Raw genomic sequence first — 16,927 nt, forward strand, 5'->3', positions numbered from 1 at the left:
AGGAGGAGGGAGTCTTGCTGCAGTGAAGAGGCGATGGATCGGCTGCATAGGTCCGGCAGAGTGCCGCCGATGGGGAGGAGAGGACGTAGGGAGAGATGGGATTGGGGGAGGTCGACAGACAACGTAAAATCTGAAGAGTCTCTAATCCAGTAGGGTTAGGTTTTTTTAATTAATGAAAATAATAAGAAATTGATATGTCAATAAAAAAAACTATTATAATTTAATGAATTGGATGTCTACCTCAACTGCCAAGTGTCAAATCCTGAAACCTTTGATTCAGTCTCACGTGAAAATAATATTGAACATTTCATTCATTACCTCTTCATGCTCAATATATATCAGATGGACAAATAAGGCAAAAACAGTTTCATGAGGTATTGATTTTAATTTATTTTTATATTTGTGTAGGTAATCAAGATGAACATGTGCCACCAATGAATCTCAAAGTACATTTTCTGCCATTATAATTTGAATGATTTCTATTGTGATGTAGTTCATAAATTCCTCATCATATGAACGTGGGCCTTAAAAGTTAAAAGTATATTGGCTGCAGGGATATGTGCTCGGCAATCCAGTGACAGATAAAAAAAAAGATTATAATTACAAAGTGTTATTTGCTTACCTAAAAGCACTTATATCAGATGAACTATACCAGGTGAAATACGCACTGGTTTTTTTAATGTACCCAGTGCTCTTGCATACTCACTTCATTTCTTGCTAAAAGACTGTCTTTCTTAAATCTGGTTGTGATTTTTATATTTTGCAAGTCAATTAAAAAAAACTGCAAGGGAGAGTATATCAATGTGGATCTAAACAACACGTTATGTGTGGAGGATCTTGAACTTTACAACGAGGTGAGTGGAAATAAAACAGAATCTTTGGTTTCTGCAACTACTTGTCACTTTTAAGTAATGTAGGATAAAAATACTGACTTCACAGTTGGATTTGCAGTGTATCGAAGGCATACACAGTGCACATATATTGGAACCTTCATGTACCATAATAGAGTCGCCAAAATCAGCACGATCAAAGTGGAAAGGAAACTGTTTCAGCAATAAGGACTCTGTAAATCTCCTCCTTTCTTTTCTTCAACTTCGTAGGCCATGGTGTCGGGTAAGTCTCTCTGATGCGTGCACACTTGCACACATACACAATGCACACTACAGTCACTTATCTGTAGGTTGTGGCTTACTCATTTTTGTTTGTTATACTAAATGTAAACTTGATTCAGCTTATCTTCCTTGTTTTAATGCAGAGTTACAATTATCTTTACTCTTCCATTTGGGAAAATGACAAAACTGTCCAAGATGCTCTTCATATTCAGGAGGTAATTAATTAGTTCATTCTAAAGATATTCTTCCGGTTTTCATGATATATCACAGTACTTTAATTTTGCTGATCTTAAATGACAATCAGGGAAGCATTACGGAATGGGAGAGATGCAATAAGACCTTACAAGAATTATATATATCTGATGTTTCCTCTAGTCTTATCTATCATGAGAACCTCATAAAACAAGGCTATAGAGTTTTGGTCTACAGATAGTATATATATTGTAGAATATGCATGCTGATAACTCTTTCCAATTGTCTTTTGTTTTAGTCAAAGCAGAAAGTCCGTTTGGAGTTCTAATTAGAGGGAAAATTCAAGTACATGAATTCAAACATAGGCTTAGCTTTCTGTTAATAGAATCTCACACAATCTATTCATTCTCACATTACAATTTCTTCTGAACACAAAGCTTGTATATTCACAGTGGTGATCATGACATGGATATTCCATATGTGGCTACTATGGCTTGGATAGAATCTCTGAACTTGACTGTTGACAGTCCTTGGAAGCCTTGGTTTGTCGATGGACAGGTTGCAGGGTTTGTATCTATCTCATCTTCTTTCTTACTTTGTATTGAGTTTAGTCAGAAAATCAGATTATATCTATCTCATCTGCTTTCTTACTTTGTATTGAGTTTAGTCAGAAAATCAGATTACAATTATCTTATAGTTATGTCTGTTTTCTTTTTTTCTTTTTTTTCGGCCTTTAGATACAGAGTGCAGTACACGTACAAAAAGTACCAGTTGACATATGCTAGTATAAAGGCAAGAAGCTTAAGAATGAACTTAAATATTTTCCATACTAGAATTTGCTTCAGCAAAAGCTGACTAAATTTTTTGATTTTTCAGGGAGCGGGTCACACAGCTCCCGAGTACAAACCTGAAGAATGTCATGCTATGATTCGTCGGTGGTTCGCGTACTCCCCTCTGTAGTCAAAATTTATGTTGGTGTATCCCAAAATTAATAAGTCAATTGGTTCACTTCACAGCAAAGTTCATTAGTTGATGCTGGATTGCTAAAGCCTTTCCTCTGTGTCTTATTTTAACTTCAACACACAAATTGAAAATCACACTTTCTTTGTCTCTCATTTTAAACAAATCTTAAATACACGTTAGTTGTATAGTTTTTAATCCGCGTTAGTTGTAATCTGGCACAAATATTGTGTTCCAACTTTTAATTATTAGAATTAGCCTCAATATTTAATCCGTACTTTGTTGTAGGTCCATTATCCTTTGACTCTGCACATTCCATTGGCAACAAGCCAAAATTAAAGTTAAATTCATATTCATGGACAAAGGTGGGAGGCTTCAATTGCCTTATAGGTGTATGTGTTTAAGTAGAAACCTTCAAGTTATTGAGGTTCTTATGACATTGAGAAGAACGATCGAAAACTTTCAGGTTTCCAACATAATATTTTTAGACGCACCTATGGACACAGGATTCTCATATACAAAAAACTGGGAAGGATATAGCAATCTCAATGACACAATATCAGCCGCACAAACATCTGAATTTCTTAGAAAGGTGAGAGGATGCACTTGCCTATGAGGTTTCGGCATAAGTTCTAGTTCATGCGATCATCTTTCAAGTGATTAAGAATGGCTTTTTTTCAAAAATTAACATGACTGGTTGTTGGAAATGAACATTATTTTCCTGCATCTAGTTTAGCTATATCTTTGTTTTCACTGTTGTGGTGCAGTGGCTTATGGATCATCCCAAGTTCTACAATAATCCACTTTATATTGCCGGAGATTCTTATTCAGGCATACTTGTTCCTATGCTCGTTCAGGAAATATCAGATAGTAAGTTGGTAACCCTCTTAAATTTGACCTTTTCTCAGCTTCAGCTACCAGGAATTGAGAGAAGGGTCAATCGTGCAACCTTTAATTCAGCCTCACATGCAAATAGTTAGTTTCTTAGTTGTGTGGATCATGAGGTATTGATTTGAGGTTCTTTTTAATTTGTTTATTTACTTTGATGCAGGTAATCAAGATGAACATGCGCCACCAATGAATCTCAAAGTACATTTTCTGCCATTACAATTTGAATGATTTCTATTTTGATGGTAAATTAATTGAAGATCATATGCCTGTGGCCCTTAAAAGAAGGCAGACAATAATGTTCCATATATATTGGCTGCAGGGATATGTGCTTGGCAATCCACTGACAGATTCTGAAAAGGATGACAATTCTAGAGTTCTGTTTGCTTACCTGAAAGCACTTATATCAGAGGAACTATACCAGGTGAAATAAGCACTGATTTTGTCGCTCCTTGTTGGTTTCATGTTGAGATTAGATTCTGGCTCTTCAAATCATTCTGAACTATTCTGACTAAATCTTTACTTCAAGTTATATAGTGCTCTTGCATAGTCACTTTATTTCTTGCTAAAAGATTGTCTTTCTTAAATGTGGTTGTGATTTGTATATTTTGCAAGTCAATGAAAAGAAACTGCAAGGGAGCCTATATCAATGTGGATCTAAACAACATGTTATGTGTGGATGATCTTGAACTTTACAACGAGGTGAGTGGAAAGAAAACAAATTCTTTGGTTTCTACAACTACTTGTCACTATTAAGTAATGTACTATCAAAATAATGACTTCATATTTTGATTGGCAGTGTATCGAAGACGTAAATGATGTACATATATTGGAACCTGTATCTACTGTCCATTCGCCAAAGCCAGCGCAGTCAAAGGGGTATGCAGATGATCGCACTAATAGAGACTCTGTAAATCTCCTCCTTTCTTTTCCTCAACTTCGTAGGCCATGGTGTCGGGTAAGTCTCTCTGCACACGCCGGCACACACACACATTGCATACTGTATAGCAGTAACTTATCTGTAGGTTGTAGCTTACTCATTTGTGTTTGTTGTACTAAATGTTAACTTTGAGTCAACATATCTGCCTTGTGTTAATGCAGAGTTACACATATCTCCTCTCTTATATTCGGGCAAATGACAAAACTGTCCAAGAAGCTCTTCATATTCAGGAGGTAATTAATTAGTTCCTTCCAAAGATATTCTTCAGGTTTTCATGACATATCACAGTACTTTAATTTTGCTCTTCTTTTTTCTCTTTTTTTTTTCAGAATCAGGGAAGCATTAAGGAATGGGAGAGATGCAATAAGACCTTACAAGAATTCTATATATCTGATGTTTCCTCTAGTCTTGTCTATCATGAGAACCTCATAAAACAAGGCTATAGAGTTTTGGTTTACAGGTATTATATTGTGTAGAATATGCATGCTGATAACTCTTTCCAATTGTCTTTTGTTTTATTTTTCACAAGTCCATGTGGAGTTCTAATTGGAGGGAAAAGTCAAGTACATGAATTCAAACACAGGCTTAGCCCTCTGTTAATAGAATCTCACACAATCTATTCATTCTCACATTACCATTTCTTCTGAACACAAAGCTTGTCTATTAGCAGTGGTGATCATGACATGAATATTCCATATGTGAGTACTATGGGTTGGATAGAATCTCTGAACTTGACTGTTGACAGTCGTTGGAAGCCTTGGTTCGTTGACGGACAGGTTGCAGGGTTTGTATCTATCTCATCTTATTTCTACTTTGTATCGAGTTTAGTCAGAAAATCAGATTACAATTATCTCATAGTTATGCCTTTTTTTATTCTTCTGTTTTTTGGCCTTTAGATACAGAGTGCAGTACACATACAAAAAGTACCAGTTGACATATGCAACTATAAAGGCAAGAAGCTTAAGAACCATTATGAACTTAAATATTTTCCATACTAGAATTTTCTTGAGCAAAAGCTAACTAAATTTTCTGATATTTCAGGGAGCGGGTCACACAGCTCCAGAGTACAAACCTGAAGAATGTTTTGCTATGATTAGTAGGTGGTTGGCATACTACCCTCTGTAGTCAGTAATTCAAATTATCAATCTACTGATAGATAATAAGTTGTTATGCTGAGTTATTCTTTTTCCAAAGCAAAGGTCATTAATTGATGCTGGATTGGTAAACCCTTTCTTCTGTTTCTGCTTGTGTGCCATTATTTTTCTTCAGCTCAAGGGTGAGAGTTCTTCACATGGCATAAAAACCACACGAAAACGGGATGAAGTTATTAGGTTTTGATTGACTATTACTTGAGAAGAACCCCAAAATGATATGACATGCTACCACGAATAGATCCAAGTAACCAGTTTTTGGCACGGCACGGCATACTCGTTTTTGCATTTGGGTAGCCAAGGAAACAAATTTCCCACCTTCTTATTTTATTATGTCTTTATAGTGTTGACAATATAGAATTCCACATTGGAAATTATAATAAGGTTTGCATAAGAATATAAGACCTTAAACTAAAACCAAGGTGAGCAGTATTGAAACAGGGTAATATTGAAAATCGTGTTTAATATGCATTGACAAACCCCTTTTCTTAGCTAACTTAATTTAGTGCATATGCAGACGTACGTAAGTTGGCGAAAGCACATCTCTTCATATGTTAGAGTAATTTAGAATATCACTTTTTGAAAAATAATAATAATTTTGATGATGATGATGATAAAACCTTTACATGAAGAGTTCATATGAAAAACAAGTATGGTTACAGCCGAGGAGAACAAAGTCGTTCATTTGTGATGTAATTGGCACCATCCTTGCTGACCATTCTAACTCATGTGCATTCTAATGCTTCTTAAACTATCATTAACGGTAAATGATACGTTGACCCCTAAAGAGGGAACAAAATCGGAATGGGCCAGATGCAATACTTCCACAACTAGTATAGCCGCGCGGCTCTACTCGGGATTTTAGTATAGCCTTTTATTTCAAAATAGTATAGCCACTCGGCTATAGATTTAAAAAAATAGTATAGCCGCGCGGCTATATTCGGGATTTTAGTATAGCCTTTTATTAAAAAAATAGTATACGGGACATTTTTTTTTTCGCAAGACATAGTATAGCCCATATTTTTATAAAACCATAATAGTATAGCCGCGCGGCTATATGGATTTGACATGTGGGCGCCTAGGCATAGTATAGCCCATATTTTTATAAAACCAGAATAGTATAGCCCCTTTTTTGTCATGGTATTTGAAATATCCAAATTGAAAGCAACTGGTTCTGTTCTATCTGGTTTGAGTATTTTTTTACACCAATTTGGCGATCCTTCACACAGAGAAGGGACATCATATTATTTTCCTTTGCAATATTGTAGCGGCAATAAATTATTAATTCAAAGTTCAAACTAGAAAATTGGACTGCTGGCAGCTGCCCGAGCGCAGTTCTCTCGAAATATGCATTTGAAAATAGCACTTCCGGTTCTTTTCTCTTTTTGTTTTTTTTTCCTGGACTGTTCCTATCTTCCACAAGAAAAAAGAAAAAAAGAAAAAAAGAAAAAAAAGCGAGAATGCTTAGTTGCAGCAGTAGAATCTATTTCACAATCTGGGTGTGTCAGGCATTTTTTCTGCTGCTGGTGCTGCTTACCAACTATGGTGCGTCGCAGACAATCGTCAAGAACTTGCCAGGGTTTTCTGGTGACCTCCCCTTCAAGCTTGAAACAGGGTACTTAACTATTTGATTAATAATATATCTGAACTCTGTGCCATCTTCTTTTTAATACTTTTGATTATATGTTTTGTAGTTTTGAATTATGGGTTTTAATTTGTGTCTAATTTCAAGCTACGTGGGGGTGGGCAATTCTGAAGAACTGCAAATGTTCTACTATTTCACTGAGTCAGAAAGCAGCCCAGAAAATGATCCTCTGCTTCTTTGGATGACCGGAGGCCCCAGATGTTCTTCTTTCTATGGCCTCATATATGAAATTGGTAACTTGTTAATTTCCAATTCTCATGAGATTAAAGTTCAAAACTTACACTGAGAAAATACTTTTTCATCACATCATATATTCTTGGTCTCTGTCTTTTTTTATTTTTATTTTTTTTATAATATATATATATATATATATATATATTTTTAGAACAAAAGCTATAGTCTAAACTACATGGGAGGGGAATTTCTCACACACACAACTATAATGTCGTAGGGATTCGAATCTGATATCTCTATCTTTAATTGTTGGGATGGAAGTAAATTCAGTAGGCAAAGACAAATTTATGTCGTGGGGAAGTACTAAATTGACATCCTGGTTGAATGCATCTTGTTATAGATCTCACATTTGTTCATGACATCATTGTGCTAGAATTTAATTTCTGGTCTAATGGATTCAGGGATACATAATTGGCAATCCATCTACAAATGCTAAAGAGGATTTTAATTCGAGAATTGAATATGCTCATCGTTTGGCACTTATATCAGATAGAGTATATGAGGTGTGTATGTTGCTCTTGGTTTTCTTTTAGGTGCTGGATGTTCCTTGTAAGATGTTTGTGGGTCTTGGTCAACTATATACACCAAGATGTTTGAGTGGATATCCCTCTTATTCTTATAAGAGTCAAATGAAAAATAGAAGTTCTTAAGTTTTACTGTTTTTTTTCTTCTTCTTTCAAGTGATCAAAAAGGAATTGCAAGGGCGAGTACGTAGATGTAGATCCAAAAAATCAGTTGTGCCGCAACAGTCTCCAAGCTTTCAAGGAGGTATGTAGTATCAGTATGGTCAATTAGCATTCCGGGTGCTAGCTGCTAAGTCCACCAAATTTTGTTCAGCAGCATAATGATGTGTCAGTGTTTTACTGATTTAAATCTGGGCTCACTCTGAGGATCATTTACTTTCAACAAGTAGGATATTGATATGTACACTGAAGCATCATTTGGTGAATAGGGTATCTCAAAAGGGGCCCTATTTATAAGAGAAATTTATACATATATGATATGTTTTGTTGGGGAATTGCACAATCTTGATTCACAATCTCACGACGTAACATACATGCATGTCAGATATATAACAAAAACATCATTACTCTCTATAATATATGGTGTGTATACATACACACGCACACTGCATGTTTTTGTTCTCTGTTTTATTAAGTCCCTTGATTATTGAGTATGCAGTGCACTAGGAGACTTGATACAGAACATATACTGGCACCTTTCTGCGGAAAGGACTATTATAACGAGTGGACAATATTAAAGACGAATGAGAGGGAGTCTATGGATGATGTTTTCCTAGATTTTCCCTCCCCTCTCCAACTGTGTCGGCTATATATATATATATATATATATATATATATATCTCTCTCTCTCTCTCTCTCTCTCAAAGACAGAGAGAAGTATTAAAGAGTAACAAATTTACTAGCTGAAGGGTTTTTTTAGGAAGACAGGATTCGCTACGCAGTCTTTGGCAAAATGATATAAATGTTCGCAAAGCTCTCAACATCCGGGAGGTATATAATATATACATACAAATAAATGTTACTTCTAATTAATTATATATATATTTTGGATTTACTTCAAATTAATCAAACAGAATATATGAAACTGTGACCAATTTCGAAAAAAATTACATTTACCATGATCACAAACAGGGAACAAAAGGAGAATGGGCCATGAGCATATTAGCAAATCCAACCCAGAACAGTAGAGCTGGGAAATATCAAAGGGACAATTAATAAATGGAAAAGAAAAGGGACAAATTATAAAGGGGGTCCTTGCATCATAATCGATCATGAACGTTTCACCAAATTTATTAATGTTATCGGACCCTCATGTGGAGTCACTTCATAGTTTCAAGAACACACCAAACTTTCTGCTATAGGCCTTTCATGGCTAACTATTCCCGCTGCTGAAGCCTAATATATATGCTGAATATTACCGCCGCTTGCTACATAAGCATGGCCATGTTGCCACAAGCACTACTTCTTCTAGTCCTTCTTTTTCACATTGGTTTTGCATCAAGCTCGTCCATCGTTAGCACCCTACCAAGATTTTCCAGCGACCTCCCCTTCAAACTTGAAACTGGGTTGGTATATTTGAACTTCAACTTCTATACTCTATAACTACATTTTTAGTCTTGCCTTGTGCGCTAGACTATATATCTGATGGTAATTGATCCTCTTTAAGTACATTTATTATATACTTTGGTCAGATTGATCAGTTACAAAAAAAAAAAAAAAAGATCAGCTACCAAATGGGTACATGAGGCATATTTTGTAATTAGTTTCGGTTCGTGAGGTGCGGTTGTTTTTATTTGTTATGCTTCTGCAGGTAATGAAGAAGGGGATGAGCCACCAATGAATCTCAAAGTACATGTTATCAGCTGCACAGACATATGAATTTCTTAGAAAGGTGAGGAGGATACACTTGCCTACAAGGTTAATGCATATAGCAGATGGACAAATAAAGCAAAAATTTAGTCTCATAAGGTATTGATTTTAATTTACTTTTATTTTTCTGTTGTGTTGTAGTTAATTAATTCCTGATTATATGCCTGTGGGCCTAATGTAGGGATATGTGCTTGGCAATCCTGTGACAGATTATATTTGGGCATGATAGACATAACACATGTGATAAAGTGATGGGAAATGATGACACCCACCTAAAATATCTCTCCAACATGCTCAATGATCTCTACTGTGATTGGTTGTGGCAAGATCACGTGTGCCTAACAAGTTTGTTAAGGAAATCATTTATACTCACCAAACATTCTCTCCAGTCACTTCGCATTAGTACTTAAAAAAATAACGATATTGTACTTGGTAACGTAGCCTGTTAATCCTAGTGTACGTACTGTTACAGCTCCAACCTCACCATGTTTCCGCAAGCACTTCTTCTGCTCCTCCTTCTTCATTGTTGTCACATCGTTGCTTCATCTTATAAGCCTTTCAATTTGGTGCAATAGGCAGCAATTGACAATTGATCTTGTGTCAAAGATGAAATCTCCCATTGAAGTTGGAAGATATGACGAGCATTGCTTTGAGAGAACCGTTCACGAAGATCTTCCCAAATTTCTCAAGCTATGTGGTGCAGTAATTACACTATCGTTGATTTCGGGATCAAATGTGTTGACAATCTAGGAGAAGACTGAAGGGAATATTGTGGGAATGATGTTGTGTATAGATTTCTAAAAACTCTACAACCAAACTTTGAGAGTATAAATCACCTAGCATGTCATATCTAATATGAAATCAAAGTAAGAGCTGAAGCATTAAATAAACTAGGGATTCAATGCAAGTCTCATTTGGTCCCAATGTTTATAAGTCTATGAAAGTGTGCACTAAAGACTCTCTAAATCCTATTTGAGAGAAAGATAAGATGTTCATACTCTTGGAGCGAATCTTGAAACCAAGAATGATGTTTAAGTAGAGGGAGTGGTCCCTTTATTGTTGACTCTCCCTTTGATGTTGGTTCTCCACCTTGTAGCTCTCCAAATAGGTACAAATATATTCCTATGCAAAAAGTTGGAAAGAATAATGGACGGGTGATACATTATCAAGTACTCAGACCTATGAATTTCTAAGGAAGGTGAAAATTTGGCAAAGTAATTTACATTGTTAAATCTCTGTGAGAATCCTTATTCTTAAAAGTGTTAATATTTTATTTTGGTAAGTATTAAAATTATAAATTATAAATTATTTTATGGAAGTCTATGTTTTATTTGCTTCACTTAATGCAAATTTAATAATTTTGAATATATATATATATAGTTGTTTGACCATTTTAATAATTATATATATATATTATTATATTAAAAATGTAGAGAAGACACAAACGTCCTAGCTTGCTGCACGCATAGCTTGTTATAGTATATATTTATTATATTAATTATATAGGAAGCATGAGGTGGATAACTTAAGCTTGAGGTGGCACCATTTCTTAGTTGCTTAAGGGACGTGTAAACATATAAGATTGTTGCATTGCTATCCAAGTGTTAGCTGGCTTTACTTCATCAAAATATCATCTCAAAACCAAATGTTAGCACTTATCTCCAACCTCCAAACGTATCAACCAATGATATACTAATAGTTGCCGCCTTATTTCTAGTATAAATAGAGAGTTGCATGTACAAATGTTTACACATCTTGAAAAGGGCATGCATAGCTTGCTTAAGAAACGAGAAGACCATATTGGTAGAGAGAAAAAGAAAGAGAGAGAGAGAGTGGTAATAATATTCTTGGAGGAGTTAGAGGTCGGAGCTTGTGTTTTTCTTAACTTGGAGTTAGCTTTGGAAATAAGGTAGGGGTTTCTTGGGGGGCCTTTTTCAGAGATTGATTTAATTAAATTTCGTGAGCATAATATTATACATGGTACTGTTTGATTTACGTACTCTTAACTGTTTGAACAATGTGGGCATGATTATATGTACATTGGTGATATTTAAATGATTACATTGTTTTTATGTGATATGTGAACTATATAATGTCATGGAAATTATTTGGAGTTCTTGGGTTGAGAAAATAATGGTGGAAAAAGAGAGTAATGAGAATGGTCTTTTGTGTAGTTGAGTCTAACTCTTGGCAGGTACCAAGTCTCAGGGATCCCACAGTACACATGATTTTTATTGGGTGATTCGGGACTGGCGAAAGGGAGTTAGACAAGATGACTAACAAAAGGGGAATTATGGGACAGTTGAAATGGGTGTTAGTTCATATAAATGGGCATTCAGGACCAAGTGGTAAAAGCATGGTATGGGACTTGCAGGTCTGCTTGTCCAATTATATGAATTAACGAGATTAGATGAAGATCATTCATGCATTGTTACTAATAATGTGAAATTTGGTTGCTTGACTATTTGTCACTTAATTTAATTATATCAATTTATAGTAAAAAGGTTTATGTCCCTACTGAGCTGTGGTTTCGCTCACCCCCTAATAGATTTTGCAGGTACCGAACCTGAAATCTAGAGCTTGTGATGATTTTTGGCATGTCTATAGAATGTAACATAGCTTGTGGTTGAATAATGAGCTACTCTTTAAGTGAACTCTCGAGTAGTTCTAACTTGTAAAATAATGTAAAATTTTTATGGTTTCAAACGTTATCGTTTCAGCGTTTCTGCTGAATATTTTATGTGAAATATTTATTTTATTTATTTAAATGTTTTCTTCACATTTTAGTTATAGTTTTTATTAAATTATATAATTAAGGTGTGAATCACGTCTTAACCCAAGGTTTTATAAATCCGAGGGTTGGGGTGTGACAATCTCATTAATTAATTTATTAATTGTTGTGATGTATATAATGGTGCTGCAGTGGCTTAAAGATCACCCGCAATTTCTGAAAAATCCACTATATATTGCTGGTGATTCATATTCAGGCATAACCGTTCCCATCGTTGCTCAACAAGTATCTAATGGTAACTTTTGTTGGGAATGAAAACCTTTTCAGTTCGTTCACTAAATGGTTATCAAACGAGTCCTAAATTTATTTGACCTAAATTATGAGAAGTCTCCTAAATCTGAACTGTTGTAGGTAACGAAGCCGGGCATGAACCGCCAATGAATCTCAAAGTAATAATTCAATCTGATTTTAAATTTGAGATACTTGTCTTCCCTTTCAGTCCTCGTTAGCCCTTCTCCTTTTGTGTGCGTTCGTTTGGGCTCTTATGGTTGTTTTGTGCTCATTTGATTTTAGCTTGTAATCCTAATATAGCTCATTACAATCAATTTTTTTTTTTTCTGCTTTCTGTAATGAACTTTTGCTTTTTGTGCTGTCTTTCGGTCTTAGTCCCTGGTTCTTAACTATTTTACGAGATGAGTACGAGATTAGTGAAAAAGAGTTTTGACTTGCATATCAATAGTCTCAGGTTTGAACCCTCATACCACCTTGGAAGTTTGTGTGAAAAAACTCACCTCGTCCTTCATAATTTTGAAAAAAAATAAATTTAATGTGTGATTGGAGTAATATATATTTTTCTTACCAAAGAAAAACCTCGTAATTATGAGCCCTTAGTACAAAATGTAATGATTATAATGCATAAGTAAAATGTGACATTCATACCAAAGTTTGAATTCTTCCTCCGTCTATATCACTCGGATCCGGAGAAAAAAAAAGTACATTCAAACATAGAATTTTTTTTCTTTTGGGGCGAGTATTTACCACATTTTTGGTATCAAGTAAAGAAACATTGTCTTGGATAACTAAATGTTGTTTGATTGAACTCAGGGTTACGTGCTTGGCAACCCATGGACAGAACCAACATATGACGTGAACTCACGAATTAAATATGCTCATCGCATGACACTCATATCCAATGAACTCTATGAGGTATAAATATGTTTTCTTGTTTATCTGTTGGTTTTCTTACACTTTGAAGAAAGAAGAGCGAGAGTTGTATTCCTACTGCCAATGTGTGCAAAAAAAAAGGTGCTCAATTAATTTTGGTACAAATCATGTAGCAAAAAAAATAAAATTAATGCTTAATTTGAGAGCTAATCTCTTCGTTTTAAATATATATATATATATATAGTCAACTAAAACAAATTGCAAGGGAGAGTATGTTCAAGTAGATCCAAGCAATGCACCTTGTGTGGAAAACCTCCAAGAAGTCAATGAGGTGAGAATTACTACAATGTCCTTGGTTTGCGTTTATTATATATTAAAGTGTGATACTGAATATCGATTTACCACTTAACAAATTTGCTGTGCATCCAAAAGATAAATCTTGCACAAATATTGGAGCCAAAGTGTAGCACTCTGTCTCCAAAACCAGAAAGATTCAAATGGGATCAGAACTTCGCTGAAGAGAACTTGTTAGATGTGCTGCATTATTCTATGAAATCATGGTGTCGTGTAAATTTCTGGTTTACTTACTCATGCACAATATATACTCCTCTGAATTTAGGTCAAATTACATATTTTTTGTCCTTAAAATTTGACTTGTTTTTCATGTTGACTTTGGAAATTTTAGTCCTATGATTAGTTCGGTTAGCAATGGAGTCGAATTACATTAATTAGCCATATATTTATACGTTTACATGACTGAACTATGTTTCGTGCTAATACCTTAGTACTTGGTTGCAGAGTTATAACTATATCTTCTGCTTCATTTGGGCTAATGACAAAACTGTCCAAAATGCTCAAAACGTTCAAGAGGTATGTTATAATTTTGAGAATTACAATATAATTAATTTCGCTTAAGCACTTTTGCCATTACAACCTAACCGGGAACAATAAAAAGATGCAATCAGAGCTTAGATAGCAATTATGCATATGATGTTAGAACTAGTATTGACTATCATCGAAATCTCACCAAGAAAAACCTTAGAGCACTGGTTTACAGGTACACTAATTAATATTCTTAATTTTCTCCATTTCCAAATTTTGTCTATCCGTAAAAAGTCCACGACGATTTGTGCGAAAAAACCGATGAAGTATTCTTGTGTCTGAAATATATCAAAGTTAATTTGTAGATTTTTTTTTTTGTTGGTACAGTGGTGATCATGACATGATTATTCCATATGTGGGCACTGGAGAATGGATAAAATCTCTAAATTTGAGTGTTGATTACCAATGGAGACCGTGGTTTGTTAATGGCCAAGTTGCAGGGTTGGTTGCTTGCTATCAATTTTCATAATGTCACTGCAATTTCTTATTTAATTAATTAAATTATCATTTTTTTCTAAGGTACACCAATGCATATACAATGAAAGCGTACAGTTTGACATTTGTTACTGCAAAGGCAAGAACCGAAAATCCTGCTTAATTTTTCTCAACTAGGTTTCTGAAAGAAGAAAAGATAACTAAAATAATGGAAATTTTGTTGAAATGCCTAGCAGCAAGTACACTTCTGGTGATCCTTATGAACCTTCAAACTTGAAACTGGGTCGGTAGTTTTGTTCCTAAAACTATTATTCTCTAATCTGTATATATAAACATGTGCAATATGAGTTACATTACTGTGTGGCTTTAATTATATAAAGGTACGTGGAGTGGGCTTCTAATTTATTACTTCTTTGAGTCTGAAGGGAGTACTCCAGAGTATGATCCTCTTGTGCTTTGGCTCACTGGAGGTCCTCTGGTTGTTCTGCCTTATCTGCCCTTGTATATGAAAATTTAAGTATTATTATATTTTTACGACATTGATAAACAGACCATCAGAAAAATCTTTCTAGAATAAAGTGAAGAATTAAACCACAAAAAACAAAAAACCAAACATGTATTTCATTCGTTTTCTTGTTGCATTTAATATGTATTTGTGTTATGTTAAAATTTATTTGAAATTAGTCAATGGAGTTATGAACTAGTGTGGTTTATATAATTTAATCTATACTTTTATTTCTATAAAAGCTATAAAAACTGCAAGTATAAAAAATAAAATAAAATAAAATAAAAAGTTCATTAGATTTTATCCTAAACATTTTAGCTATAGCCTACCCGTTGAAAAATTCCGCTCTTAACTCTATTAGTTTTCTCCTGAGCTTAACACATATAGTGGAGGTTCTATGTGAGTTCAACTAAATAAATCATCCGTTTACTTTGCGAGTGATTGTAAGTAGTGGACACGAAAGAGAAGATGGATGCCATGAGTCGGAGAGATGGGACATGAAAGGGCTCTTTGTTGACCATGATGCTATGAGGGAGTGGGAGAGATGGGACATGAAACGGCTCTTTGTTGACCGTGTACTCTAGTTAGACACGTCCGAGGAGCAATCCAGTTTCAATCATGTGGGCGCATCAAACCTGCACACGGCACCCACTTCTTCCTGATCAATGAGAAAGGCTGCCTGCCAGAATTTGGACTACAAAACAAATTCATATGACATCTCTAACAACCAATCACAAGGTTGTCTTCGCTTGTATGTTTTTAACTTCTTATGAACTTGACATTTTGAATTTAAGAAGTCTATTTGTATAATATCAATTAGTATCAATCCTGTTGTAATTAATATTTTTCTTTCTAGTTGGTTTCCAAGATTACAGGATTAGTTTTCTTGTACATGAATATACTCTTTGTATAAAGAAATTGTACCTATCCATGAAAAGATCATTCTATCACATTCTACCTTCTCGTACCGCATACCCTTCACCGCCGGACACCATGGGTGATTCCTTCGATGTATTCAAGCTGGAACCTTCAAGCCCTTATTACCTTAGTAATTCGGATCATCTAGGTTTGGTAATTGTGCAGAAGCCCTTGAATGGAGATAACAATGTGACATGGCGTAGATTCCTAACAGTTTCATGGAACGCCAAGAATAAATTGAGTTTTGTTCCTCGTCATGGAATCACGAATTGGACAATGGTAACCAGTAAAGACTGGTACACATTATGTCTGCTCAATTGGGAGAATGGCTAGTCTCAAGTCATTCGTGTAGAGACACTGAGAAAGATGTGTAGATGCTCTATAGAAGATAGAGTCCACTGAACGTGATCAACTCTAGAAATCTTGTATGGAAGTTTTACTCATAAGTGTCAAACAAGGAATTCTAAGTTGTGAGAATACAAATTAATCCTTAGACCTGAGCCATCACAGTTGTCATGTGTATATGTTGTTTCTCTTTGAGAGCACTATACGGTCGTATTAAAATGATGTGACTTAAAGGTGTTCCTCAGGATTCTCAGAGTGTATGCAGACACAAGTGAATATACAACAAGAAATCTCTGCTCTTAGTAAGAAGAGAGAATACTCTAAAGATATGATTCGTGAATCTTTGGCCAAATTATTAGATGGAAATTGAAACAAAAACGTTTGCAAATTCATTAAATTAAATCATATAATCAAGGGATGTCATATTAGGAA

General features: G+C 34.9%; 3 protein-coding genes and 1 long non-coding RNA gene across 7 annotated transcripts; all 4 read left to right on the forward strand.

The window, feature by feature from the left end:
- Positions 1-33: 33 nt before the first annotated feature.
- Positions 34-2,116, forward strand: LOC148916191 (serine carboxypeptidase-like 18). Its single transcript, XM_089055072.1, has 8 exons — positions 34-85; positions 409-446; positions 554-655; positions 768-854; positions 952-1,113; positions 1,256-1,327; positions 1,417-1,870; positions 2,042-2,116. Exons 1-7 carry the CDS (start codon positions 34-36, stop codon positions 1,543-1,545), a joined length of 642 nt encoding a protein of 213 aa, XP_088911198.1. The 3' UTR covers positions 1,546-1,870; positions 2,042-2,116.
- An 898-nt stretch (positions 2,117-3,014) lies between these two features.
- On the forward strand, positions 3,015-5,334 carry LOC148916192 (serine carboxypeptidase-like 18). 4 transcript variants are annotated; one of them, XM_089054284.1, is made up of 10 exons: positions 3,015-3,134; positions 3,316-3,353; positions 3,475-3,576; positions 3,768-3,854; positions 3,952-4,110; positions 4,254-4,325; positions 4,422-4,552; positions 4,748-4,876; positions 4,989-5,043; positions 5,134-5,334. In XM_089054284.1, the coding sequence occupies exons 1-10, from the start codon at positions 3,038-3,040 to the stop codon at positions 5,215-5,217; spliced, it is 954 nt and encodes a 317-aa protein (XP_088910410.1). In that variant the 5' UTR covers positions 3,015-3,037; the 3' UTR covers positions 5,218-5,334. The 4 variants fall into 4 exon arrangements, with proteins under 4 accessions (XP_088910410.1, XP_088910411.1, XP_088910413.1 ...); XM_089054285.1 differs by having other exon boundaries at positions 4,763-4,876; XM_089054287.1 differs by having other exon boundaries at positions 4,763-4,868.
- Positions 5,335-6,468: 1,134 nt separating this feature from the next.
- On the forward strand, positions 6,469-14,890 carry LOC103335070 (serine carboxypeptidase-like 17). The gene is made up of 12 exons (XM_089055074.1): positions 6,469-6,858; positions 6,976-7,121; positions 7,804-7,890; positions 8,566-8,636; positions 12,439-12,541; positions 12,658-12,695; positions 13,351-13,452; positions 13,655-13,809; positions 14,209-14,280; positions 14,366-14,467; positions 14,620-14,733; positions 14,812-14,890. The coding sequence occupies exons 1-12, from the start codon at positions 6,704-6,706 to the stop codon at positions 14,888-14,890; spliced, it is 1,224 nt and encodes a 407-aa protein (XP_088911200.1). The 5' UTR covers positions 6,469-6,703.
- LOC148916193 (uncharacterized) lies at positions 8,647-10,405 on the forward strand. The gene is made up of 3 exons (XR_016127844.1): positions 8,647-9,211; positions 9,457-9,614; positions 9,697-10,405. It is a non-coding gene; the product is annotated as an uncharacterized LOC148916193 (long non-coding RNA).
- Positions 14,891-16,927: the final 2,037 nt, after the last annotated feature.

Source organism: Prunus mume, linkage group LG6, assembly GCF_029339155.1.
Source record: "Prunus mume cultivar Tortuosa linkage group LG6, ASM2933915v1, whole genome shotgun sequence".
Taxonomy (NCBI): domain Eukaryota; kingdom Viridiplantae; phylum Streptophyta; class Magnoliopsida; order Rosales; family Rosaceae; genus Prunus; species Prunus mume.